The 24,786-nt window shown below is 50.6% G+C and overlaps 1 protein-coding gene across 1 annotated transcript; it reads left to right on the forward strand.

Annotated features, from left to right (window-relative positions):
- The first annotated feature begins 3,634 nt into the window (after positions 1-3,634).
- Positions 3,635-16,499, forward strand: H6PD (hexose-6-phosphate dehydrogenase/glucose 1-dehydrogenase). Its single transcript, XM_035557740.2, has 6 exons — positions 3,635-3,722; positions 5,586-5,764; positions 6,926-7,582; positions 8,760-8,877; positions 10,512-10,781; positions 11,453-16,499. Exons 3-6 carry the CDS (start codon positions 6,956-6,958, stop codon positions 12,808-12,810), a joined length of 2,373 nt encoding a protein of 790 aa, XP_035413633.1. The 5' UTR covers positions 3,635-3,722; positions 5,586-5,764; positions 6,926-6,955; the 3' UTR covers positions 12,811-16,499.
- The last annotated feature ends 8,287 nt before the right edge of the window (positions 16,500-24,786 follow it).

The following is a 24,786-nucleotide window of genomic DNA, read 5'->3' on the forward strand; positions in this document are numbered from 1 at the left end:
GAGCAAGTGCAGCGCCAGGACTCGTGAAGCAGGGAAGTCACTGACCTGCCCCTGTAGCCATAACAAACCTCTTTTTTCTTACTCTTTCCCACACCAGTTAGGGAACTGCTGTTATGATTTTTACCTTAAATCTGGTTTTCCAGAAGCCAGTTTAATTTTATTTTCTAATAAGAACCCCAGCTGCTATACAACTGTTCTTTATTGCTTTACAGCAGCAGTTAACCGCCTTTCTCAAAATCATAGGATCTCGATGGTCCAGAACTTCTGAGCTTTCCTGAAGCTTAGCACCCCCAGCCCAAAGGGGGATGAAGCTGCATCAGGCTCTGCAGCAGCATGACCAAGCAGGGCTCCTGGCTTGGGAAGAAGAACCGATGGAGGATAAAGCATCCACAGAAATTACTCAATCATTTATAGCCATATCAGTAGGTCAGTAGCAGTAGGCATCTTTGCAGAAGTTAATCAATGGGGCAAATTTCAAGTCTATTTCCAGACGACAGCACCAGGTTTACAAAGCTTTACAAAGCAGTACCCACGCCACGCTAGACCAGGTTTGCTTCTCTGCATCCTGAAACTGGCCTGTGAACACCAAAAGGCAAAGTCCCAGTATATCAAACTCTCATTTTAAATTATTTTCCCTGCTCCTAAATAAAAAGCCACTTTCAAATGCTATACCAAAACACAGCCTTTACCTATAGCGCATAGGTACGACCTTCTCAACTAAAAGGCCACTCCTTTCAGCTTAATGGTTCCTCCTCCACAACACCTCCTTCCCTACAGAACTGTTATTTGCTTGTACAACATCCGGCTCCTTAATACTTCATCCCTTGCTAACAACCTTTTATTCCTTTATTGGCATCACATGTCTCAGCTGTCACACTGGACCTACTTCCCTTCAGGGAGCATGCAGCTGAGCACATCTGAAAAGGCACTGACAAAAGCACACTTTTTCTGACAAAAGTACATTCTGATCCAAACCATCATCCTGATAAAATCTTCCTTGCCCCAAATTATGAGATGTTAGAGCTCCTTAACGAAACAGCTGAGATATTTTTAACGTGGTCAAAAAACCTATTTTATCTTGCCCTCCAGCTCAGAAATAGCTTCGCCATTTTTTTTTTCAGATTTAACAAAAAAAAAAAAAAAGTGGCTGTATAAAGCAGACCCCCCATATACAATTTCAGCTTCAATACTTAAAGTTTGTCATCATGTAACTAGTTAGAGACAGGGTCTCTCAACAGAGGATGTTAAACAACTGTCACTACTCCCAACTTCCAGCTCTATCTATAATAACAGGCTCAAGTGACCAAGGCCTCAGCTGTTCATCTCATTCAGTGTGCCAGAAACATGCAGCAGGGAGATTTACACTTCAATCATTTCTGCCAGAGTACGTAGCAACCCCTCTTTATTCTTCCAGGGCAGAAAGCAGACTGTAAAGGGGACTCCCATTTGCCTCTTCCCACCATCTGCTATACCCAGGTTCAGATTAGCTTCTGCAAGCTAAGTAAGCTTTGTCGTCAGGCCATCGATGGGTTAAACACACAGCTATGGGATATAGCACTGATTCCCCTAAGCTTCTTGCTAAATGCTCCGTGTAGTAACATTGCACAAAGTGGTAAGGGGAGATCTCTGGAGCTGGATTATTTTGTCTAGCTGGCTCTTTCGGATGAGTTATTTACCCCCTCACCAAGTTTAATTTGTGAAATTTCACCACTTGAGTTATGCCTGTGATCCACCCTCTGCTGGGTTTCAGAAATAGGGCCACCGCTAGAGGCATTCAGGCTCTACCCAGTCCAAAGCTGCATCAGTGATGTGGAGGGAATCATAAAGAAATACACAACATGAAGCAGGGCAGACTGCTGTCCCCCTCATCCACAATTCGGACCTGCATCTTACAGACAAACCTAGGTGCTAACTCTGTCACTCCAACACCTTTGCAATACTATAAAGGGTCTTTATGGGATCGGGCATGCATGCAGAAGGATGGACAAACCTCCAGAACACGAGGATAAAGAAGGCTATGGCACCAAGAAGTTATAATGTAAGCATGATTCAGAGTTGTATCACAAATAGAAAGCAAGGTTTGCCTTATATGTAACACAATTGCCAGATTGTTGGCCTGAGCAGCAACATATTCAAGATCTGTTCTCAGTTCTGCCAATGTGACTATGTTTCCCCACCTGTAAATTAGTTGTGGTAAAGTGTGTCTACTTGCATAACATAATTTGAGACCTTTGAGTGAAAAAGGCAATAGGAAAATTTGTGTGCTCAGTGGAGCCAACTAGGGAAATGATCTCTACAACATCGTTCACCCACGTGGATCTGAAGACAACAGCTGAGCTCCAGTGCAAGCTTTGCATTGCACCAGGACAGTTTATAAGAGCTCTCTGCTGTGTGACCCATTGGATGGGGCATTTCACAGAATCATTAATCATAGAATCATTAGGGTTGGGAAAGACCTCCAAGAGCATCGAGTGTGCAGAGTTTTGCTCCTCTTCGCTTGCCTCTCCTCCTTCCCAAAACCTGATGTGTCCAAAAGCACGGCCAAGCTGAGCTGCAATGTACCCCAGGAGGTCCACAACAGACTTTGTTCAGAAAACACGGGACTGGAGGTGTGGGTGCACTTGTGGTTAGAAGGAGGGACACTGCAGTCACGAGCGTTTCAGGACACAAAGTAATGTAGTCTTTAGGTAAACATGTGTCTGGCAGTGTGTTCAGGTGGCCAAGAAGGCCAACGGCACCGTGGCTGGTATCAGGAATAGTTCAGCCAACAGGAGCAGGGAGGTGATCATCCCCCTGTACTCAGCTCTGGTGAGGCTGCACCTCGAGTACTGTGTTCAGCTTTGGGCCCCTCACTACAAGAAGGACATTGAGGCCCTGGAGCGTGTCCAGAGAAGGGCTACGAGGCTGATGAAGGGCCTGGGACACAAGTCCTGTGAGGAGTGGCTGAGGGCACTGGGGGTGTTTGGTCTGGAGAAGAGGAGGCTCAGGGCAGACCTCATTGCTCTCTGCAACTGCCTGAAAGGAAGGTGTGGGGAGCTGGGGGTCGGCCTCTTCTCACAGGTAACTAGTGATAGGACTAGAGGGAATGGCCTCAAGTTGCAGCAGGGGAGGTTTAGGTTAGAAGCGAGGAGACATTTCTTCTCAGAAAGAGCAGTCAGGCGTTGGGACAGGTTGCCCAGGGAGGTGGTGGAGTCACCGAACCTGGGGGTGTTCAAGGAAAGGTTGGACGTGGTGTTTGGGGATATGGTTTAGTGGGTGACAGGGGTTGTAGGGTGATGGTTGGACCAGATGATCTTGGAGGCCTTTTCTAACCTTAATGACTTTAGGATTCTATTGTATGAAATCCAGATACATGTAGGTATGCATACGCATGTAACTAGACCGGCCAGCACAACTGGAGAAAACAGAGGAGTTTTCCTTTGGTTCCTGAGGCTCCCGCCCTCAGTAAAAGCCCTGGTCTCAGGGTGCGTCAGGAACCTCTCCAGGGATCGCCTGCACCCCCAAAACCCTCTCTAGGCCCCCAACCCCCCCCCCCCCGCACCCCGACCCCTCTCGGCGCCACGATTTCCCTCCCTCCCTCGCGATACAACGCGGGCGAGAGCGTCCGCCAACCACAAGCTCCGGGGGCGGCTCCGAGGCGGGGCGCTGTGCCGGGCCCGCCCGCAGCCGCTTTGCCGCCGCCGCCGCCGGGCCCCGTTCGCTGCCCGGGTGGGGGGCGGGAGGTGAGTGGGGGGCGGCCCCGGGGGGGCGGCCCCGGCGGGGGGGTGGGGGCGGCAACAGGCGGCGCTTGCTGGGCTTCCCCGGGCACCGGGGGGGCCTCGGTGTTGTTACCGGGTTGGATCCACCCTCCGGTACCGGAGGGAGCCCTCCGCTGGCTAGGGGGTGGGCTGCGAGCCTGGCTCCGACGCCCCCCCAGCCCCCCCCCCCCCCCCGTGTCCCTCTCCCCCTCAGTGTAACCCCTCCGGACCCGGGGTTGTGGATGTGGGGTGCCCCAAAAAGCACGGGGGTGACAGCGGGGGGCGAGCCTGGGGCTGGCAGCGGGGTTGTAGGGTCACTGGGTGGACTGGAGACCCCCCCCGTGGGGCTCGGGGTGCCCGTGCCCCCGTACCCCAAGGTCTCACATCCCCGGGGGGAGCACCCCGGTGCTGCCCCCCATAACCACTACCACCGTCAGGTCCCCGGTAAGGTGCCGAGGAGGTCCCCAGATTTGGTTGTGCATCTCTTGTTATTTTTTTTTTTAATAAGGGGTGGAGGGGGGGGGGGCGTGCAGCAGGACCAAAAAAAGAGCTTTTCCCCTTTTCCGTGCAGCAGGGGCTGAAAGTTGCTCCTGGCCAGCTGCAGGGGATGCCCTGGGTGAAGCTCTCCCCGTGTTTGGTAGGAACGGGGAAAGCTGATGGAGTTCTCTTTGGTTGGGAAACTTGTAAAGAATAATCCTTTTTAATAGGAATCCTGGTGATTAGGGGCTATAAGAGCGGCAAACAAACAGCCCTGGCTTTGCTGTGCTTCTCCTGGGCACTCTGTTTTGCAACTGGGAGCGTTGTGAAACCAGTTTCGAGTTGGCTTGGAAATGCGTGTGACTGTAGCTGAGTTTGCCAGCAAGCCGCTTGGCTAATTCACTCATTTCCTTGGTTAGGTAGAAAAGAACGGCCCGCCCAAATCCTTCCCTGCCCTGGGAGGCTCCTGCTCTCAGCTGGGGTCTCTGCAGCATCTTGGTACCTGCAGCCCCCCGTGCCCAGCGGGCAGCGTGCCCAACCTCCCGGGTTCCTGGAACAAAGGTTGCTTAAGCAAGTGTAAATATTACCTTATTATGCTGAGAAAGTGTCATCTGCGCCGTAGTGCCACAGTGGGGGAAAGAAAACCAAACCTGTGCTTGAGATGATAATTATTTCTAGTGCGGGTAAAACTTGGGAGCCCCGCTGCTGCTCCTGTGCAATTGCCAGTGCTTTTTTCTGGGTTTGGTAAGTGGGTACTTGGAGGTTAAATAAAGTAAGGAGGCAGGGAGGGGAGGCAGACACAGCAGAGGGCTGGGCAGAGATGAGCATTACATTGACCAGCTGCAATATGGAGCTTTGCGGTGGATCCTGGAGTCTCCTGAGAGGGTGATGTGCCCTGTGGGAGCACCAAGGCCCTCTCACCCAACAGCAGGGCAGGGCGAGCTGCAGGTGTGCGCAGGTGTTGTGGCATCATCCCTATCCCCGTGCAGGAAAAGGGGAAGGAAAAGGCAGGGAGCACCAGTGCAAACCAGCCTTTAAGAGCTGCAGCACGCAAGCGCCATCCTGCTGCCCTAGGGGGCTCATTAAAACCACCCCCTGCTCACTGTAGGCTTGGGAAGCTGGGGACTGGGGTCAGGGCTGCTGCGAGGGACGTGCACCAGGGTCTTGGTGGCCAAACTCCATCGCGGAGCTGCGCTGACGTGCGTGGCAGAGGAGTCAGGAGTTGCCACAAAGCGCCCACGTTTTGCCTGCTCGCAAACAGCAGCCAGAACTTTTAGCACAGGCAGTATGGATGGGCCGAGAGCCGGGATGTTGCTGGCACAGGCAGTCATTTTTTCTCTGCTGTTATTTGGTCTTTCCTCTCATTTACAGAAAGGGAACAACCTGCCTTATCTTGGTTGCAAAATCTTGCTCACCTGACCATTGATCAGCGACTCTGCAGTGTGCTCAGTCACAGGAGAAGAGAGATCTGAACCCAGGGGGCTGTGAAGAAGACAACTTTCCAGCTACTTTCGCCTCTGCAGCTTTTGTAAAGCTTCTGTGTTACTTAGGTGAGTGCTGGGGAGAGAAATGTACGAGTTACTACAACCAGTTCAAGCTGCAGGTAGGGAGAGATGTTCAGGAGTTCCTTGTTTTTAGTTATCTTCATCCTTTAGCTGGTTTAGATTCACTGTTTATGATGGAGTAGTGACTTTTTGGGAGCTTTCCAGTGGGAGAACCAGTCAGAGCTCAGGCAGCACCCTTTCTCCATTCTAGAGATTCTGGATTATTTTTCGTGATCTAAGATCTTTGTCCTGTTTCTAGATATAAGAACCAGGTGTGTTATTACTCTTAAAAACAGCCTTCTTTCAGATTAGCGAAACAAGGCTAAATAAGAACAAGGAGAGGGTTTTTTTGGCTAAGGAGACCAGCTGTTGCTGGCTGCAGCAGTGAGTGGGTGCCCCCACGCTCTCCTCACTGATGGAAAGCTGCAGTCGGCAGAGCACAAGCCCCGCATTGTCTCCTGGCCGCGTACACAACCATCATGAGACAGCATCTCGACTGGCTTATGTCTGGATTTGATTTTAAGGACTAAACTTCTTCTTCCCCTGTGTTGTTTTATCAGACCATTTGTCTCCCGGTAGCTTGTTAGAACCTAATTCAGCTGTGTTCACGAGAGTGGTGGTGCACACGAGTCATTAAAGTGCAGTGTATTAAAGAAGAGCCTGTGAGCTGAAACTGCCAGTGGTCGTGCTTGTCTCTGAGCTGCTGTGACAATATTGACATGAAGCAGTGCCAAGACAGCATAATACCACTTGAGCAAAGTCCCAAACGGGAGGTTGCTGAAAGCAGCAGCCTGAATTTGCCAGCACGTGTTCGATTGTAGCCAGCTCTGAAATTTGCATTAAAATGGATTTCAGTTTCACAATCTAAAGACATTGACATCCCCTCATTAACTCAGCCTTGGGAGCAATTCCTGTGCTACTGAAAGACCTTACGCGAGCTGTCTTCCAGTTCCTGTTTTGCACAAGGCAGCTGCAGTCTTCTCCAGAAAGAGAAGCCCTAGTTCCTACCATGACTCAAATCATGGAGGGTAGAGGGATCGTGGTTGGATGGAGGATCCAGGCAGAAATCTCAGGTTTGAGTCATGGCAGAGCAGGCACCTTGGGCTGTGTTTTGCAGTGTTACTACATGGATTGACAGATTTTCTTTCTTAATCCTGCCTTCTGTAGTGTTCCTGGGTCTGCCTCCTCTCTCCCAAGATGCTGAGAAGAGTCCTGTGTACCATGTTGTTCATGGGAGCCTTGCCATCACCAGCTGAGATGTCCCAGGGCCACATCTCCGTGGTCTTGCTGGGAGCCACAGGTGACTTGGCCAAGAAGTATTTGTGGCAGGGCCTATTCCAGCTCTACATGGACCAAGTGAGCAGTGGCCACAGCTTCACTTTCCACGGGGCTGCACTGACAGCTCTGGAACCAGGGCAGAAGCTGATGTTTGACGTGCTGAAGAAGCTGGCCTGTCCCCGAGATGAGGCTCCAGACAGGTGTGCTGTGCTGAAGGACCAATTCTTGAAGCTGAGCCAATACCACCAGCTGAAGACCGCCGAGAACTATACTGTGCTCAACAGGGAGATTGAGGTGCTGCTTCGCCAGGAGGGCCTGAAGGAGGCTGGAAGAATCTTCTACTTCTCGGTACCACCGTTTGCCTACACGGAGATCGCCCGCCACATCAACAGCAGCTGCAGACCCCCTCCGGGTGCCTGGCTGCGTGTTGTGCTGGAGAAACCTTTTGGCCACGACCTGGAGTCGGCCCAGCAGCTGGCCGCAGAGCTGACGAGCTTCTTCAGGGAAGAGGAGATGTACCGGGTGGACCACTACCTGGGCAAGCAGGTAAGCAGCTTGCAGTGCGCAGCCTCCTGCCAGGTTGAGGGACTCGGTGGCTGGGAGAGCGCTGGGTGTCAGCCCTGCATCTGACGCGGGTGTTGTTCCCAAATCCGGGCAGTGCTCCTGGTTATGTCCCAAGCCTCCATTTGCTTACGGGGCCCTTGTGCTGTTCATGCCCTGTGCTGTGCTGGTGTCCATCCTCTTGCAGAGCAGGGGAGATGTGCAGCTGGACCTTCTCCTGCTGGTGACGAGGGTCCCCTCTCTCGAGGGAAGCCAGGGTGTAGGGGTGAGTGGTGTGCTTGCACGAGGGAGAGGTGCAGATTCATCTGGTCTTCCTGCCAAGGTCAGGGGTCTGATTTCGCTGAGTAAGCAATGCCCTTTCCCTCTCACCGTTCTCCCCTCTCATTACACGCAGGCCTTTCTGCTAGCAGTGGCTTCTAGAAGCGGTTTTCAATGTGATACGATACAGAGCTGATGAGAAGTTAGATTTGTGGGATGCTGGGGAGAAGGTTTCCTCCTGCCCTGCACTGCAGGCAGGGTGTGGGGCCTGGCTGCTGCAGGGGCAGCTCGGGACATGCAGCAGCTGCATTGTCCCAGAGGGAATGCATTCAAGGACGTGCCGTCCTTGCCTTAGAGCAATGTAATACCACATTTTGAGAGCAGCCTGTTCCAGCCATGGCACCGTGGCCAGGTTTTACTCAGAAAGGTGCATGTCCAGCTGTAAGGAGAGCGTCTCTGCCAAGAGGGGGGGATTTCTTCCTTGCCTTTTTTCCCTCCCCAAAAGCAGATGGCTTTAGTAGTGTAAGCATCTGATCTGATCTGTTTAAGCACTTCAGAGCTGTATGTTAATCCCAGGACGGTCTGACTCAGACCTTTGTCTTTTGAGGGACATAAACTAAGTGCCTTGTAGTTTGCATTTCAGCCTTTTTCATATGAAACCTCAAAGTGCTTCAGCAAGGCCTTTAATGTACAGTCAGTGGAGACTCCACTGTGTATCATAACGGGCTCTTGCAGATTTTTCTCTTCTCTTACCCACTCTGCTCTCTGCTATGTGGCATGCCTGCTAGCACTCCAGTGTGGCCACTCGCTGGCCACATCCCAGTGCTGGAGGGGGAAGTGAGGAGAAGATACCATAGAAATATGGTGAGGTTTTTCTTGGATCTTTTGAACTTTCCCTTCACAGGCTGTAGCCCATATCCTGCCTTTTCGAGACCAGAACCAGCAGTTTCTGGATCCAATCTGGAACCGACATCATGTGGAAAGAGTGGAGATTGTCCTGAAGGAGACTGTGGATGCTAAAGGTTGGTGAAGCAAGTGTACAGAACTGGGGTGAATAGGTGAGAGGGAGAACTGGCAGGCTTAGTAATTATGAGGAAGTGGCCCTTGAGCCGGTGCTGGTGTGGAAACAAAAAAGTGCAAGTGGATGGTATGCTGCTCCCTGGAAATGGAGAGGGACTGTCTTATGCTTCCCATGCTGGGTACTGAATCACCTTCCAGGTAGTGTTACTGCTTCCAAGAAAAGATTCCCATTGGATTCAACTGGGAGTGGGGGTAGAAGCCCCACCTTTTTCTGCTATAGAGCTTTGGAGGCATTTCGTTAAGCTTTTTGAAGTTCAGAGATGCCAGGTCTTGGTAAGAGGCACTGCATTTGGAGTTGGTGCAGTCTAAGGCCACCTCGCTTCAGTGCTGTGACAATCTGGCCATTTTATTGGAGTCCCCTTCTTATTCCTGTCCTGTTAGCTACCAAGCTTGCAATGAGTATACACTGCGGTATTCTTTGGAAGATGCTCTTGTATCTTTTGCTTGGACATTACTCAAACTGGCCAGTCAGTGTCTGTCCAGGTACCCAGGTGAGTCTGTGTTGGCCAGTTTCATTCCCTTCCTCTCAGTACTAAAAGCCTTGCAGAGAGAAAAATCCAAGCCCAGAGTTGCTAGCATGGGTCTCCTGCTGAAGGACACGGCTGCAATCTCTCCCTGCAATGCTGCAGCATCCGCTCTGCAGTGCTCAGCATAAAGCACTTGGGCTGGACTGCCACCCGCAGCACTTCTCGGGATGTCAGGCGCCCTCAGTTCTGCAACATCAGGGCTGCTGCTCCACTCCCTTAACCTCCTCTTCTCCCTCCCTCCCACTCCCGCCCCCAGCTACCACAAACTCAATTAATGCAATTTTACCAAGCTTTTTGTAATTCTTGGTTTGGCAGCCCAGACCTCAGCTGGACCTGATTTTGGGAGAGGGAGTTACTGCAGAGAGGTCTGGGGAGAACGGTGCTGTCTGCGCATAATCCCAGCTGCTCCCTGTGCCCTCCCCTCTCTGAAAAACTTTGTCATTTTTCATTTGACATCTTCCTTCCCCTGTGCGGCTTCAGCTGCAGCCTGGCTCCCAGCAAGTCTGCAGCATTGATTACACTAATGAATGTGCCTTTGGATTAGAGCAAAGGAGATAAATGTATCAATCAATAGGGGAAGCCTACGGCCATGATGTAGTCTGCAGTGTGCAGCCTGCTGCTGCTGGACTACGGAAAGGCATCTGTTAGAGTCACTTTCTTAATAAGTGGATTGTCCACCTCCCACACACACACCCCTGCGTGAGAAGTCAGGCAAGCAGAGCAGCAGGGCTCTGTGCACAAAATTTTGTCTCTCAAGGGCATGGCCCAGCCAGAGCCTCCCAAGGACAGAAAACTGGGGGAAAAGAGGCAGAGAAGAGCAGTGCTTGCTGCCGGGGCTAAGTGTTGATTTTAGGAGCAGAGACATTTCAGAAGCCCTTCTGGAGGGAGGGGAGAGGCTTGATAGGTTCACAGTAACCGTTGGGCCAGGAGAAGGGAAGAGCAGTGCAAACCAATTTGGTCTTCTTGGCACATGCGTTACACAAGCAGAAGACAGGGCTGCAAGGACACCACATCAGTTTATCAGTCTCTCACCTCCTCTTTGTCTGCAGGCCGCACCAGCTTCTACGAGCAGTACGGAGTCATCCGGGATGTGCTGCAGAACCACCTCACTGAGGCCCTGATGTTCCTGACCATGGAGCTCCCAGCCAACCTGAGCAGGACCGAAGAAGTCTTGCGGTGCAAGCTGCAGGCCCTCCGGTCCTTGCAGGGCCTGGAGAAACACAGTGCTGTGTTGGGTCAGTATCAGGCATATGCCAGCCACGTGCAGGAGGAACTGAAGAAGGGACAGGACTACGTCAGCACGACACCAACCTTCGCAGGTGAGATTTTGGGTCTGGGCCCTGGTGAGGGGGAGTAGCCTACAGCCAAGGAGAGCACGAGATGGGAGTCCTCACGCCGTGATGCTGGACGTCACTGCTGACACAGGGATGTTTCCAGGCATCCATCAGCATGGTAGCTGGGAGCTGTAACAAAATAATACTGGTGTCATGTCTGGTAATTAATGATCCTATAGATGGAAAGCGTTGCATAAGATTTAAGCCCCATTATTCTTGCTAAGGCCTGTGCACTATTTTCAGGAGTGGCCTGTAAACTCCTTCACCTTTTCATAAAGTTGAGTTGCTCTCTGTATCTGGAGGATAAAGCATGGGGAGTTCTCTGTGGTTGATAGATGACAAGGCGATCTCTGGCTCTGCTGTGTTTTCTGAACATCAAAGGTTTTGTCTGAATGATATTCATGCTTAGAAACTGGTTTCTTGTGAGAAGAAAGGCGGTTAAGCAAGCAGGATACCTGGGAGGAAGCACAGCAGGGTAGCTAAAGAGCAGTTAGTCCTGTGCTGTCATGAAAGAGCAAAATGTGGAGCAAGAGACACAGCGAATGTCAAGATTTCTGAAGAACGAGAGTGATGGCTAGATGACAGTTCCCCTCAAGTCTGCTTGCTGTTCAGGCTCCAGGTTGAATTTGGTAGCCGAGATCACTTTGTCGTTTCAGGTGTGCTTGTTCAGAGTGACAGCCTACGTTGGGAAGGGGTCCCTTTCCTCCTCACTTCTGGAAAAGCCCTGGATGAACGGGTAGGTTACGTCCGTGTTCTCTTCAAGAACCGGGCCTACTGCACACAGAGCGAGACACTGCGGGATGCAGGGCACAGCCAGTGTAAAGCCAAGCAGATCATCTTCTACATTGGACATGGCGCACTCAACACCCCTGCAGTGCTTGTGAGCAGGAACCTTTTCAGGCCTGTCATGCCAAAAAGCAGTTGGAGAGAAGTTGTGGGTCAGCCAGACCTGCATGTTTTTGGACAACCGCTGTCTGATTACTATGTGTACAGCCCTGTGAAGGAGAGAGATGCTTATTCTGTCCTTATTTCCAACATATACCATGGCAGGAAGGACTTCTTCATCACCACTGAGAACTTGCTGGCCTCCTGGGCCTTCTGGACACCGCTGCTCAACAGCATTTCTCACCAGCCCCCACGCCTCTACCCTGGTGGGGTGGAGAACCAGAACCTCTTGGACTTTGAAATGGTGAGCGGGGAGCTGGTGTTCACAGCAGCAGAGCCGGTGGAACTGCTGAACCCCGACAGGTCGATGCCAAGTGATTTCAAGACAATCCAGTCCAAATTTCGGCAAAGCCCCCTGGTGTCAGCGTGGTCTGAGGACCTGATTTCCCAGCTGGCTTCTGATGTTGAGAAGGCAGCAAACAGGGCTGTGGCAGGCTTTGGGCAGTTCCACCTGGCCCTGTCCGGTGGCTCAAGCCCCGTGGCCCTATTCCAGCGGCTGGCAAGACACCATTATGCCTTCCCGTGGAGGCACACCCACATCTGGCTGGTGGATGAGCGGTGCGTCCCGCTCACTGACCCGGAGTCCAACTTCTTCAACCTGCACAACCACCTCCTGCAGAGCATCAGGGTGCCCTACTTCAACGTCCACCCCATGCCCGTGCACCTGAACCAGCGGCTCTGTGTGGAAGAGGATGGAGGCACGGAGCTGTATGCCAAGGAGATCGTGGCCCTGGTGGCCAATTCCAGCTTTGACCTGGTGCTGCTGGGGCTGGGCACTGACGGGCACACCGCCTCGCTCTTCCCGGACTCTGAAAACGGCCTGGAAGGGACTCGGGCCGTGGTGCTGACCGAAAGTCCCGTCAAACCTCACCAAAGGATGAGCTTCAGCCTATTCCTCATCAACAAGGCCAGGCAGGTGTTTGTGCTGGTTGTGGGGAAGGGCAAGCACGATATCACCACCCAGATCAGCAGGGTGGGCCGTCAGCCAAGGAAGTGGCCTATTTCAGGTGTCAGCCCCAGCTCTGGCCAGCTGGTGTGGTATGTGGATTATGAAGCTCTGCTTGGGTGATGTCCTCCGTGTCCCTCCTCCCTCGTCTGCCTGGATTTTCCTACACAATGTCCATGTTTTCCTGTTACCAGCAGCAGCTTCATCTCTGACGGGCTCCTGTAACCTTCTGGGAAACGGGTGGCCTGTGGTGCCTCTGACACTTGAGCTCGGCTCAGTGTGCAGAGCTAAGCAGGAGCCCAGGCAGCATTGCTGGCTCTGCCAGACTCTGACTGTGGCTTTGGACATGTTACCTCACCTTGAAGTGCCTCAGTTTCCCCTCTCAGGACTTTATGGTTATTAATGTTGAACTACCTCGCAGGCACAATGGGAGACTTGTTAAATTAAGTACCTGCCATTTTTTTTGTTGTTTTTTGATTCTCAGGTTTGAAGACAGTAATGACATCTCCGTCCTCTGCCCGGCTCTGCCTGGGACACTCATGGCCTCGGCAAAATGAGTCTCATGTGCACGTGGGTCTGCAGTCTTGTCCGTGCAGCCTGTTGTGCTGTCAGCCAGCCACTGGCCTTGGCTGGGCTCTCTTGGAGCTTTTGTGGCTTGTGGCCCCTAAATGCTGACACCAATTTGTGAGCTCGCTGTAGTCCTGGGTCTTCACCAATTGCCAAGCAGCAGGGGCTGAGTCTATACACAGTAATTTGCTGCTTTCCTTAAGTGGATAGCTGGTATCATGGGGGATGGAGAAGGAAACCACACTGCTTTTTAGGCTGTTAGAATAATGGGGGCAGGCTGAGGAACATGGCAGTTCACAAAGCTGTTAGTTGCCTGCAGTGCAATAATTACTGAGGGAAAAGCTTGTTGTTCAGGGTAGTTGTTTGTGTTTAGCCAGCAAAGGAATGGTCTTTTCCTTAATTGTCCTCTGTCTTTGTTTCATTCTCTGAAACAATTTTTCTCTGTCCACAGAATTGAAGCTTGCAGTGCCATTCAGAGGCTTATAAAATTTCTGAGGGAAGCAGCTTTAAAAACTACCCATGTGTCCCTTGTTACAGCACACATTAAGGTAGTTATGGTGTTTGGGGATGGTGGTCTTGGGGTTTCAGCTCAAGGACGCTGACTTACAAGGAGAGGGAATTTTCTCCGAACATCTATTTTGGGCACACAGAACTAACATGCTGCATCTCTGTGTAGACAGGACAAGGTTAAGTGATTATAGAAATGTGTAGTGCAGCTGCTCATGGGAAGGAGGGTTGGAGACATCCAGTCCTACCTAGAGACCGTGCTCTTTTCGTCCTAATTTTTACTTTCCCAGAATGCTGCCACAAACAAAGGCTGTCTCTGCTTTCATGATATACCCAAGTACTCCGTGACCTTCTCTAATGGGTAAGTTGCTGCAGCATGCCAGAGTGCAGCTTGTAGAAAGGAAATCAAGATGGGAGGACGTGGGCTGATGATCCATGTGGAGGCTTGGAGACAAACTTGCTCACACGGAGTGGCCCCACGAAGAAGCTGGAGCTTGGATGTGGTCCTGGCTCCCAGCAGCAAGGATGCGGCATAGGAGCAGAGGCCACTTCCAAAGGGATCTTTGCCTTCCTCCTGTGAATGCTGGATTTGCTTCCACAGAGAAGGAGCTGCTGGATGGGTTGGGGGTGACTCAGGGACTGAGATGCTGACACGAGGTGGCGCCCCGACCCCAAGGAGCAGCAGTAAGCTGTGTGGTCTGGGGTGGCGCCAGGCCTGGCCGCCCTTCCAGGCCCCTGAGGTAAAGTAGGGTCCTCAGGAGCTGGGCCCGCGGGCCTGGTGACCCTTCAGGGACCTGCAAGTCTGCAGGATGGGGAAGGAAGGGGACTTTGCTTTAGACAGCTGGGCATTGGCCTCAAATCTCCCACACAGGGGATCTGCTGAATCCTAGTGATGAGGATGGAAATCAAGGTGCAAATAGCTGCTGTGGCCTGGCAGCACGTGAAGCAAGGCGGACAGGTCCATCCAACCTGTGCTCCTCCCAGGTTCTCAAGACCTTGCCTTTCAGTTTAATGCAGAGAAATCAGAATTTTTATTTGCTACTAATTGCGCAGATAAAAGTGCAGTGAGCAAGCCCCAGAGAGCCTGCTACTTGTCAGCAGTCCCTAGGAAAGCAGGGCCAGGGAGATACAAGCTGACAGAAGCTACGGGCAGCAGGAAAAGGGCAGGTTCTCAGGGACTAGCTGCGATTTCTGGCAGCCCCCAGCCCCACAAGGTTCAGATGGTCTAGCAAAACTGCATTTTGCATACTGTATCTGACTAAGCTGAGCTGAGTTGCACTGATGCACATCGCTTTGCATGGGAAGAAATGGGACTTGTGGTGGTGTAGCTGCCGCAAAAGCTCACATAGAGAAGAGGCACGAGTGCCTGAACCGGTTATCCATTTTTACGTGTGTGCTTATGAATAAGTTCATTGCTGCCTGTTTCTCAGTTGCAGGCAGGCTTAATTACCAGCACAAACACCCAAGGGTGAAAATAAATAGCAGGGGAAGAAGGTGGCATGGGAAAGCAGGAGGAAGGCGAGCCCTGCAGGCTCCTTGGAGCAGGACTTGCTGGATAAGTGGAGTCTGGAATAAGAGCACGTGCCTGAGGAGTTAACTGCAATAACTCTTCTGGAATAACTCTTTTTGTAGACGAGTGCTAGCAGACACTGGCTCCAAAATATACCACAGTGGCTGAAACAGCTGTGCAGAGGAAGATGTTTTAGGTCTGGTATGTCCATAAATTTAAACAGCATTTTTCTTCTTTAAACAAAAGTAGCCATGTAAACTTCAATCTGGTTCTTGGGTGTTTGGGGTGAGGGAACAAGTTTTAAGGAAAAACTGACCTACGTGAGAATAAGCTTATTGTTACACATGACAGCTTGTTCCTACCTTACAGATAACTGTGGCATTGGTATTTTCTTGTTTCTGCACACTGTTTTTAATAATTGTCCAGCACCTTTTGAAATAAACACTTTTTTTTTTTTTTAGAAGGGGGTTGTTTGCACTCTTAAATAAGCTTTTTCTTTTTTCCTCAGAGAGCAGCTGTTCTTTACAGCAAAAAAAAGGGTTCGTTTGGGAAGTCTCTAATAGATCACCCCCAAATTCATCCTGGATTTTATGAAAACCCAGTTAAAACGTACATGTTTTCCTCATTGAACATAGCTGACTGGGTTGTTTGTGTTTTTCTAGCACTGTATATTTATTCTTTTTTCCTCAGACATTCCTTTTAAACTCTTTAATACTTAGCACTTGCCAAATGAGAAATAACTATTTTGTAATGTATAAAAATTGTGACTGGTACAGGGAGAGACTGCGGATGGGAAGAAGGGTGAAATTATTAACAAATCTGTTGGAGAAGAATGGTAGAAATCCACTGGGCTGTAGGCCAGGGAAGCAGTGCTATTTTTATTTTCTAAAAGCTATTAATAGGAGATGTGCACCTTCTTGAGAGCTTGAGTATTAACCTTTCTTTGCAGAAGCAAGTCCATGGAGTAACTACTTATTGTTTGTTTCCCATAAGTGATTATTGATAACAAATTTATTTTATTTTTTTTGAAATGGCAAATAATTTCTTCATTGCATTCCTGTAATTCAATGGTGTGATATTTACTGTTTTACAGAAAACTAACACTGGAATTCACTTTTTCTCACTTTTATAAATCGAGCTGTAAAATCTTATTTTTCCATGAGTAAATTTTGTGATTCCTTTTGTTTTGTGTAATGAATAGAGAATTATATTTATAAAAATATTTTTTAACAATAGTGTGTTGTAATTTCTTTCAAAGATTGGTGGTTATTCTGTGGGTTTGTTCCCCCCCGCTTCCTTTGGGTGAGTGAAGCTCTAGGGGTACAAAGATGACCATGTTGAATTTTCTGTAGTTTAAAACCAGGAGCCTAAAATGTTTATTCGTACTGGTCACTGAGTCTTTTTGGTGTGTGCATCACCTGAACACCAGGGCTTTTCAGAGCAGCCAAAGCCCTTTCCAGGTGGAATCGCCTAGCACAATGCTGGGTGCTGGAATGGCCGCCCCGAGGGGTGCTGGAATGGCCGCCCCGAGGGCGCCTTGGGGAAGTCTCCGTTGCATTTCCGTAGATACTATCACCGTAGTACAGAGCTGCTTAATAACATAAACCTTGTAAAGCCATAGTTTTAACTAATCGACTCAAGATCTGCCAGCTGCAGTGATGCTGCTGAACTCCAGCACGATGCTGGCGTCACAGGCGGGGCCACGTCTCCTGTTTGGCCAGATCCATCCCACTCCCCAGGGAAAGGAAATCTCACCTCGCGCCACCCCGACACAAAACATGCGGGCACAGTGTGTGCCCTGGGCAAGGGAAGCTAGCAATTCTGTCCCACTGCCCTGGGGCAGTAGGTGAGGCCTCATTCCCCTTCCCTGACAAGAGGATTTAAATGAGATGTTTTCCTGCTGATGCACAAAGGCTCCTTCCTCCGACTGCATTTGAAATGTGCTGCTGTTTGCAGACTCCTGTGGGTTTTCAGTGGAGTCTCTGGGCTGCTAACGTAGCAGGATTTCTGAAGCACCAAGCCATGGGGGTGTTTTCATTGTCCAAATCCTCTCCAGTGCTCTCAGGGATATCTGGGTGCATTGCTATGGCATATGCATGGTGCTGCGAGATGTTCTTAGGGAGTGATGATGAACTGCCTAAGCAGCCCATGCATTTGGAGATGATGTGCAGGTGAGGAGGCTTACCAGTCATGTCATAGGGCTGTGACAATGTTTTCCTACCCAGGTCAGAAATGCTTTAATTCTAGTTTAGAGAAAGTTTTGTTCTAGTTCAGAGATCCGTGCACGTCACTGAAGAGAGAGACTCACAGAGCAGTTACAGCGTCACTGAATCCTCCCCAGACACAGTGAGCAGGGGCAGGGGTTTTAATGCTTTTCAAAACAAAATTTTTGGTGCTGTGCTTGACTTCTCCTTTGGCCGCAGTTAAAGGCAACCCTTAGAAGGATTTGTGCCTGCCTTAGCAGGGACTTGTTTTATTGCCTTCCTTACACCAAACAGGTGACCTTAAAAGGGGCAGTAAGGGAGATGGTGGGGAGTGAAAAACAGTACATTTCAGGAGGCAGAGCAATCCTGAGGCAAGCTGCCTTGTGAGATGTCTGTGGGTAATGTGAATCGATGCAGCTCGCTCCAGCCGCTCCCCTGCAGAGGGCTGGCACGCCGTCCTGTAGCAATGCAGCACTGGGCTCTCCCGCAAGCATTGCTGCAGACTGCGCCCGGCCGTGCCCTCACGCTGCTCCCTGCGGCGGGACACGCTGGCTCTGTTTGACAAATTGCTCTACCGAGAGGAATTTCCCGCAGAAACTATGTCCTGGTGGCGCTCCGAGCAGACATCGCCTCATTTTTTCCTTAAACAGGGCTCCCTTTTTGTATAGGCATCTCCTTATCCACAAAACAATCTGGGGCTTGTGTGAATGGTGTTTGGCTCTGAGCGGTGTTGCTGAAATGAGACCTGCGCACACAGAGACAAACTGTCGAGCAGGTTCTCTTCGGTGGATCCCAGCCTATTTTTAACAGGGTTCGGGCAATTTTTTTTTTGTACATTGCTTTTCTTACATCGGGCATATTTTACGAGCTGACGCAGTACTGTGTGCTTGAAGATTTGGGGAAGCTCCCCCCTGCTGCCTGCAGAAAGGAAAAGGATTGTGAGATGGAGGGGATGTGGGAGGTCAGATTTATGTCCCTTGCTGAGCCAGGGGCCATGGACATGGGGGACTGGGGCTGCAGCTGGCACCACGCAGCTTACCTTCCCTGAAGGAGGGAAACGTGGGGTCAGATGCTAGGGAAAAGGGCAGCAGGCATGCAGGGAGAGGGAGGAAATACGAGGACGAGCCCCAGTGCTCTCAGTCTGCCTGGGGCGTGCGCATCCCACCTGGGATTGTGCCTGCGGAATGGAGCTGATGTTAAGCAGCTTGAGCTGGGAAAAACAAAAAGCAAAAAGGAAGGAAAAACCGTAGGTGACTAGGATTCTCGTGACTGCGTGGCTCCCGCGTGGTCCCGCTGGTCCACGGTTGGCAGCGGGGAGCCGCCGCGGGCAGCGCTCTGCCCTGACTCACTGCGGGTGAGTCACCTCGCTTGCCCGAGTTCCCCTTCCCTCTCGCTGTGCAGCAGTAGTAAATCAGCTGCCCCGTGGGGATACGAGATGTTTGGAAGAGGCTGGAGGAAGGCTGCTGGAGGAACGGAGAGCTGACAGGGTCCCTGTTGTGCGTGTCGAGTCACTTTCATCAAATAATATCAGGCAGAGTACTTGCCAGGGAGCAGCAGCAGTCAAAATCTTTTCAGCACGAAGCCAGGGCCTGTCCTCATCGCTATTATCTGCTGCAAGCAGATGCTGCCTGGCATCGCCTTTCCCAACAGCAGCATGACCGAAGCGTCTGACAAACAAACCACCCACATGCTGCAGTGTTTTGACTTGCAGGAGGATATTTCTGTGGATGCTTTTCTTGAGCTTCCCTCTGGAAGCATGTAGGTGTTGGAAAAAAAAAAAAAAAACAAAGAAGGGTGCTTTGGAGGTAAGCGTGCCAGCAGCAGAGGGTGCTGCTCGCTCAGGCTGCGGAGCTGCAGGCACTGGGGCTCCAGCCTTGGAGCTGCTGCAGGGCACAAGCACCCAGAGGAGACCTCTGAGCTGGGGCACAGCCAGCTCTGGCAGCCTGCTCACCCCCCAAGCTGCTCCACAGCTCCTGCTCCTCTCTTATCCCAGGTGCTTCCAGTTTTGGTTTGTGGCTCCCTTTCTTTTCCCCATCAAATTGGCTAGGCACTAATTTTTCTGCTTCCCCGCTCCCACTGGCTTCTTGTGCACGGGCTCTGGCCGTGCGCTCGGCCTCCCACATGCAGGAGGCTGCAGCGCAATAAGCAGAAGGAGCGCTATGCTGTGCCCTTTTTACTGCTAGCAGTTGTGTCAGCCCATGAAGTTCCTGTGATTTTGGGAGCGAGCTCGGGGCACGTGTTCTCATTAAGAGGTAGAGCCACGTCTGTAGGACAGGTACCCCAGAGCCAGGCAGCCAGCTGCTGTTGTAAGGGTTGCTCCAAATAAAACTGGAGATTTGGAGAACTGGGATGTTTGCAGAGCATCTTCTGCAGCCAAGTGCTCCAGAGCGGTACGTATCCTGTTCTTTAAGGCAGGTACTTCGCACCCAGCACCCTGCGCTGAAGCTGAAAGGCGGAGGGGCAGTGACAGGAGACATCACAGCAGGCCCCTGCTCACCCAGTGAACATGAAACACTCTGTAGGCTTTCTGCAAAATACCTGGATTCTGGTTTGTTTTTGAGAAAGGGTTTCCTTTCTTTCCACAGCCTCATTTATTTGTGTTATAGTGGGCAAAGTGTTGTGTTGACTGAGATATGCACTCACAAAAAGAGATTAATGAAAAGGAAGATAACTTTTTTTTTTTTTTCTTCTGTAAAAGGGCCCCTTGGGGATGCCTCTTTTTCCTTCCTCCATCCCACTCTTTTACTCCTTTTTCCACCGCACTGAGCCATCTTCCAGCTGAGGAGGGCCCGTTGATTGTCCTCTCAGCAGGCTTGGCAGGATTTCTACCTCATGGGGTTGCTGTTTTCACAGTCTCCTCTGTTCTGCAGCACACTGGGTTACTTTGGCTTTGTTGCTGTACATTACAGACACTCATTGTTCCCTATCTGTCACATTGTCTCCCTTAATTCCCACAGGCAGAGCCTGCATGCAGCACGTACATGTTTCCGGGCAGTGTTTAGTCTCTCTCTGTCTCTCCAGGGCACAGAAAGCTGCATATTTGCTGCCTGCCTGTCTTTATACTCACCCCAAAATGCAAAGCAATTGGATCCCCTTTTTTTGATGCAGTTTGCCAGCCTGCTGCTGCAAGGTTAATATCAGTCAGGCATAAAGCATGCCTACAAAGCCCGCACCAGCCCGGGTCTGTGCTCTTAAGAAGGATTTTGATGCTTAACTTCAGACCTTCAAAGGGTTCCCTTTACTGGGAGGCGGATGCTCGCCCACTTCCAGACCCCATGGCTAACCTACGACACTGAAGGCTGAGCACCAAAAAGGAGACACGCCAAGTCATGTCTTCCCCCCACCTCCCCTTTAAATAATCTTAGCATAAATTCACAGGGATGAGAGCTGGGAAAGTCTCTTCTAATCCAGACTTCATCCCCAGTTAGTTTTCCAAACAAGCTTAGAGGGATTCCATTTGCAGGCCATAAACACCAGCGTTTGTCAGCTACCCCCCTCCGCCACTGTTTGCACTGCTGTTTGAAACATAGAGGGTATTCAAAGCAAGCACGCGAAGATTAGCAATTCCTGCTTCTTAAGGAAGCAGGAGTCAAATATTAAGGAAATAAAGGGAGACAAGATTCTGCAGGAGCTGTGATCTCATCTGGCCAGGAGCCACCGCATAGCTGAAAAGTTCTGCTTCAGCACTTGTCACATCTGGTTTCCTCCGACCTCCCTGCTGCCGTTATCCCCCTTCACCACCCTACCTACCCTTCCTTCTTTAAAGGACAGGGATCTCTGTTAGGGCAGGAAACCTTTGCACAAGCGAATGTAAGACTGTGAGATAGCCCTCAGACAAACATCAAGCTGGCAGTGGCAAGGTGCTCGGGGAGGGGTAATGCCCCTTTGGGGTCATCTGCCCCGCATCTTAAAATAGCACGTCGGCTCTTCTTGCCAGCAGTCAGGGGACATCCTCACTTGCTGAGGGTAAAGCCGCAGTGTGGGCTGTCAAATCTGACTCTTTTCGGTGCCGAGATGTGTTTCAAACAAGATTTCTTGGAAAGCCACCTTCTCCTTTGATTTGTCCACAGGATTTACGTGATGCTGGTGCTAACAGGCTGTACTTCCACAGTGATTCAGCGGAGTGGACACAGCAGCTTTGGGTAAACTAAAACTGGCTTCTATTTACAGGATGGGTCAATAAAGGATCCGTGCAGCCATATGGCACTTGTAAACCTGCTGTTTTGCCAAGCTTCGATGTGGTTGCCTCAGTATGAACGGGAGATGAACTTAAGCAGTGTTAGCTGTGGAACAAAATACGCTGTTGCCATGGGTTTGTTCTCATGCGCTTGTGTCCATAATTGGAAGTCACATAAAGAAAAGAGGATAAGATAATCCTGAGCAAAGCAGCACTCACCGCCTTGGAAGTGACAAGATGATTGCTTCCCGTGGGAGAGGAGCTGCAGACTCACCTGGAAGGGCAGCTTAGTTTTTCTCCCCTTGGTTTAACATTCCTCTTGGGAAAAGGGCCTAAATTGCTGCAATATTTCCTTTTCAGGCTCGCTCTGGTGTCTGGAGGAGGCTGTCTGCTGAGGCCTGGATGGGTTAACGGGTATTACAAAACCAGCCCGAGTCCCAGGAGAGCTGTCTCCCATTCCTTAGGCTGTCACAGGTCCCCTGCCTGTGACCTTGGACAAGTCGCCTCTCAGTTCGAAAACAATAATACTCCTCTACTTGCGAGGGATGTAATGTGCTCTTGGCAAGATAAGTGAGTGCATAATGCACCACATTTTTTTTTCTGAAGATATTTAAAGAAGTTTCACATGGAGTGCAGAGCCATACTGTAATCTCACAGTTGGAAAAAGCAATTGTCCGAGGTCACTGAAAGCCAGTGGACTAAGCAGAATGGGCCCGGCCCTGCCATGCCTGTCCCTTTTTGGTTGATACTGGCCTATGTTTTATGGGCAGCTTTAATAATTTAAGCCTTAGATGCCTTAGAAGACCTTGCTTTTCGTGCAACACTGAGATACTTTTGCCCTTTGAAAAACGCTTGGACACCCAAAATCCCAGTTGGGTTTTTTTTTTGACATTTCAAACACAAAACTCGCTGTCTGTGAGGAAGAGGTGGAGTGAAATCACATTGTGCCTTTTCCAGCTCATCCGATCCCGATCTCTTCCTGCAGAAGAAATGTATGACAGCTCATAGATCCTTCCTTTTTGTCCTGAGTAGCCCTGTATGGATTTAGCTGAACGTAATTGTTCCCACCTCAGCTACTACGAGAAGCTGGCCCAGATTTTAGCTCCTTCAGGCTTCTTTCTCTCCACCCTGAACACGGAAAGGTTAGGGGAGCCGACAACCCGGCTGAAGGAATCATGTCACACCTAATGCTTTTCTCCTCGCTCTCCGCTTTTCCTTCTGCCTTGGCAGGGGCCTAACCTTTCTTACTTCGCTTTCACCATTTGGGCCTCGAGAAACCGATACGCGTGGTGCTGGGAGGCAGCTAGCGCCGCTGCGGTGGAGTCAGCGCAGCAGCTGAATTCACAGGCAGACTACAGCCTGCTGCGTTTCCTGTACAGTTCTCAGACCTCATTAACATCTTTCTTGGACTCAGTGATGACATGTCTGTGCTGCTGCAGAAGGTGCTCATGCTGTGCTGACCATTTAATATGCCCTGGGGAGCTGCGGCGAGGTGGGCCAAGGAGAACCTGCTTTCAGAGTCACCACGAGCAAGATCTTGGGCTCCCCTCAAGACCTTGGCCCCAGCCTTTGCTCTGTTATCCCCTGGAGCACAGCAGATGGGCAGGAAAGGTCTTGGGGCAAGAGGAAATTTCCCCATCCACATGTCTAGGCATCAAGAGTCACTGTCAGCCAGCTAATTAGCAACTGCCTTCCTAGATGACGAATCCACCTTAGCCTTTGCCCCACTTCCACCAGTCAGGTTCTCACATTACAGCAGCCTCCCACCTTGGCAGTAAGGAAACAAAGCCTTCAAAGTAGGTGTACTTTAGTAGGTGTAGTAGATTGATTTACCTTAGGGGAGAATCTGGCCCACAGAGCTCTGATTCTGAGGAACTTTGGAGTTTCCCTAGACAACACTCCAGTTTGTCTTGCTCTCCATTTTATGCCTAGGCGATACATTCCTCTAACATTTTTGGCACAGCCAGAGGAGATAGGAGAGGCTTCTAAACAGTGGTGATAACTGGGAAAACTCTCCACAGACAGGGATGGATGCACAAAGAAAGCTGCAGGTGTGACCACAGAAACCACCGGAGCCAGTTTGCAGCATCAAAATCCTTCCTCTGCACACTCCAAGAAATATTTACAGGGTCTGCGGTGAGTACAGGCCCAACTGCCAGAGATCAGGACAGTAACCTGGAGGAAAAGGGGGAGATTTGCACAATACACTTGGGGGACCATTGCTCAGTAACTTCTGCTGAATTTATTGGAGAAAATTGACTGAAATGGCAGCAGGCATAGGTCAAAGCAAAACAGTTTTGAAAAAGCTACTCAAACACCTATCTGTTTACCAGGAAACTTCTCCCATTTCTATCTTGCAGGGTGTGAAAGGGCCTATTTGTGCTGTATCTACCAGCTCCCTGGTGTTTCTGGTCAGCTGGAGTAATAAATTTAATGCAATGTGAATGTGTTATTTAATGAACCACAATAGCTGGCACAGAGCGACAATTCCCCAAGGAGTTCAAAATATGCTTAACAAATTAGTGCCTCCATCCTGCAATGACACGAATGCACACATGAACTACTTCCCCTGCGTGCATTGCCCCATGGAGCACAACGGGATTATTTCCTTGCAATGGCAGGGGTGTTTTTGACTGCATGGCCAGAAAGGGGTGAGGAGGGGGTTGTTCAGCAAGTTACCACACCTCGGCCTTTGCATTGCAAGGTCCTAGGGAAGATGCAGCCTTATTTCTCCTGACAGTTTGGTGGGTTCAGCACCGTTCCCGACGCCATTATAGGTCACTGAATGCCCTGCTGTGAGCACCTTACTGAAGAAGGAAGCTAGCAGTGGGGAGCATACAGTCCCTGGGGCCATGCAATTTCATCTCCACCCATCTGCAGCTACTCGATCTCTTCCTCGTAAGCACTGCTGTTATGTTGCAAGTTGTGCATCGATGCATGGCCCCCAAGATGTGGCAAAAAGCCTGCAGCCTCCCCAGAGATCCAGCACCTCTGTACACCTGGGAATCACCTTCCTCACCGCTCACCTCCTGCAGCCCCTAAGAAGGAGCACGGCAAGGGAAAGAGCGGCTCATTATCCTGATTAGAAGGTAGGGAAGGAGGACACACTTGCACATTTACGGTTAAACCTTGAA

Source organism: Cygnus atratus, chromosome 21 (genome assembly GCF_013377495.2).
Source record: "Cygnus atratus isolate AKBS03 ecotype Queensland, Australia chromosome 21, CAtr_DNAZoo_HiC_assembly, whole genome shotgun sequence".
NCBI classification, from domain to species: domain Eukaryota; kingdom Metazoa; phylum Chordata; class Aves; order Anseriformes; family Anatidae; genus Cygnus; species Cygnus atratus.

What these genes read in the sequence shown, in the direction of transcription:
- H6PD (XM_035557740.2), top strand. Translation starts at nt 6,956, where the DNA reads ATGCTGAGAAGAGTCCTGTGTACCATGTTGTTCATGGGAGCCTTGCCA. An exon ending in GGAGACTGTGGATGCTAAAG is followed by an intron (nt 8,878 to 10,511) that starts GTTGGTGAAGCA and finishes CTTTGTCTGCAG; the next exon opens with GCCGCACCAGCTTCTACGAG. An exon ending in CACGACACCAACCTTCGCAG is followed by an intron (nt 10,782 to 11,452) that starts GTGAGATTTTGG and finishes TTGTCGTTTCAG; the next exon opens with GTGTGCTTGTTCAGAGTGAC.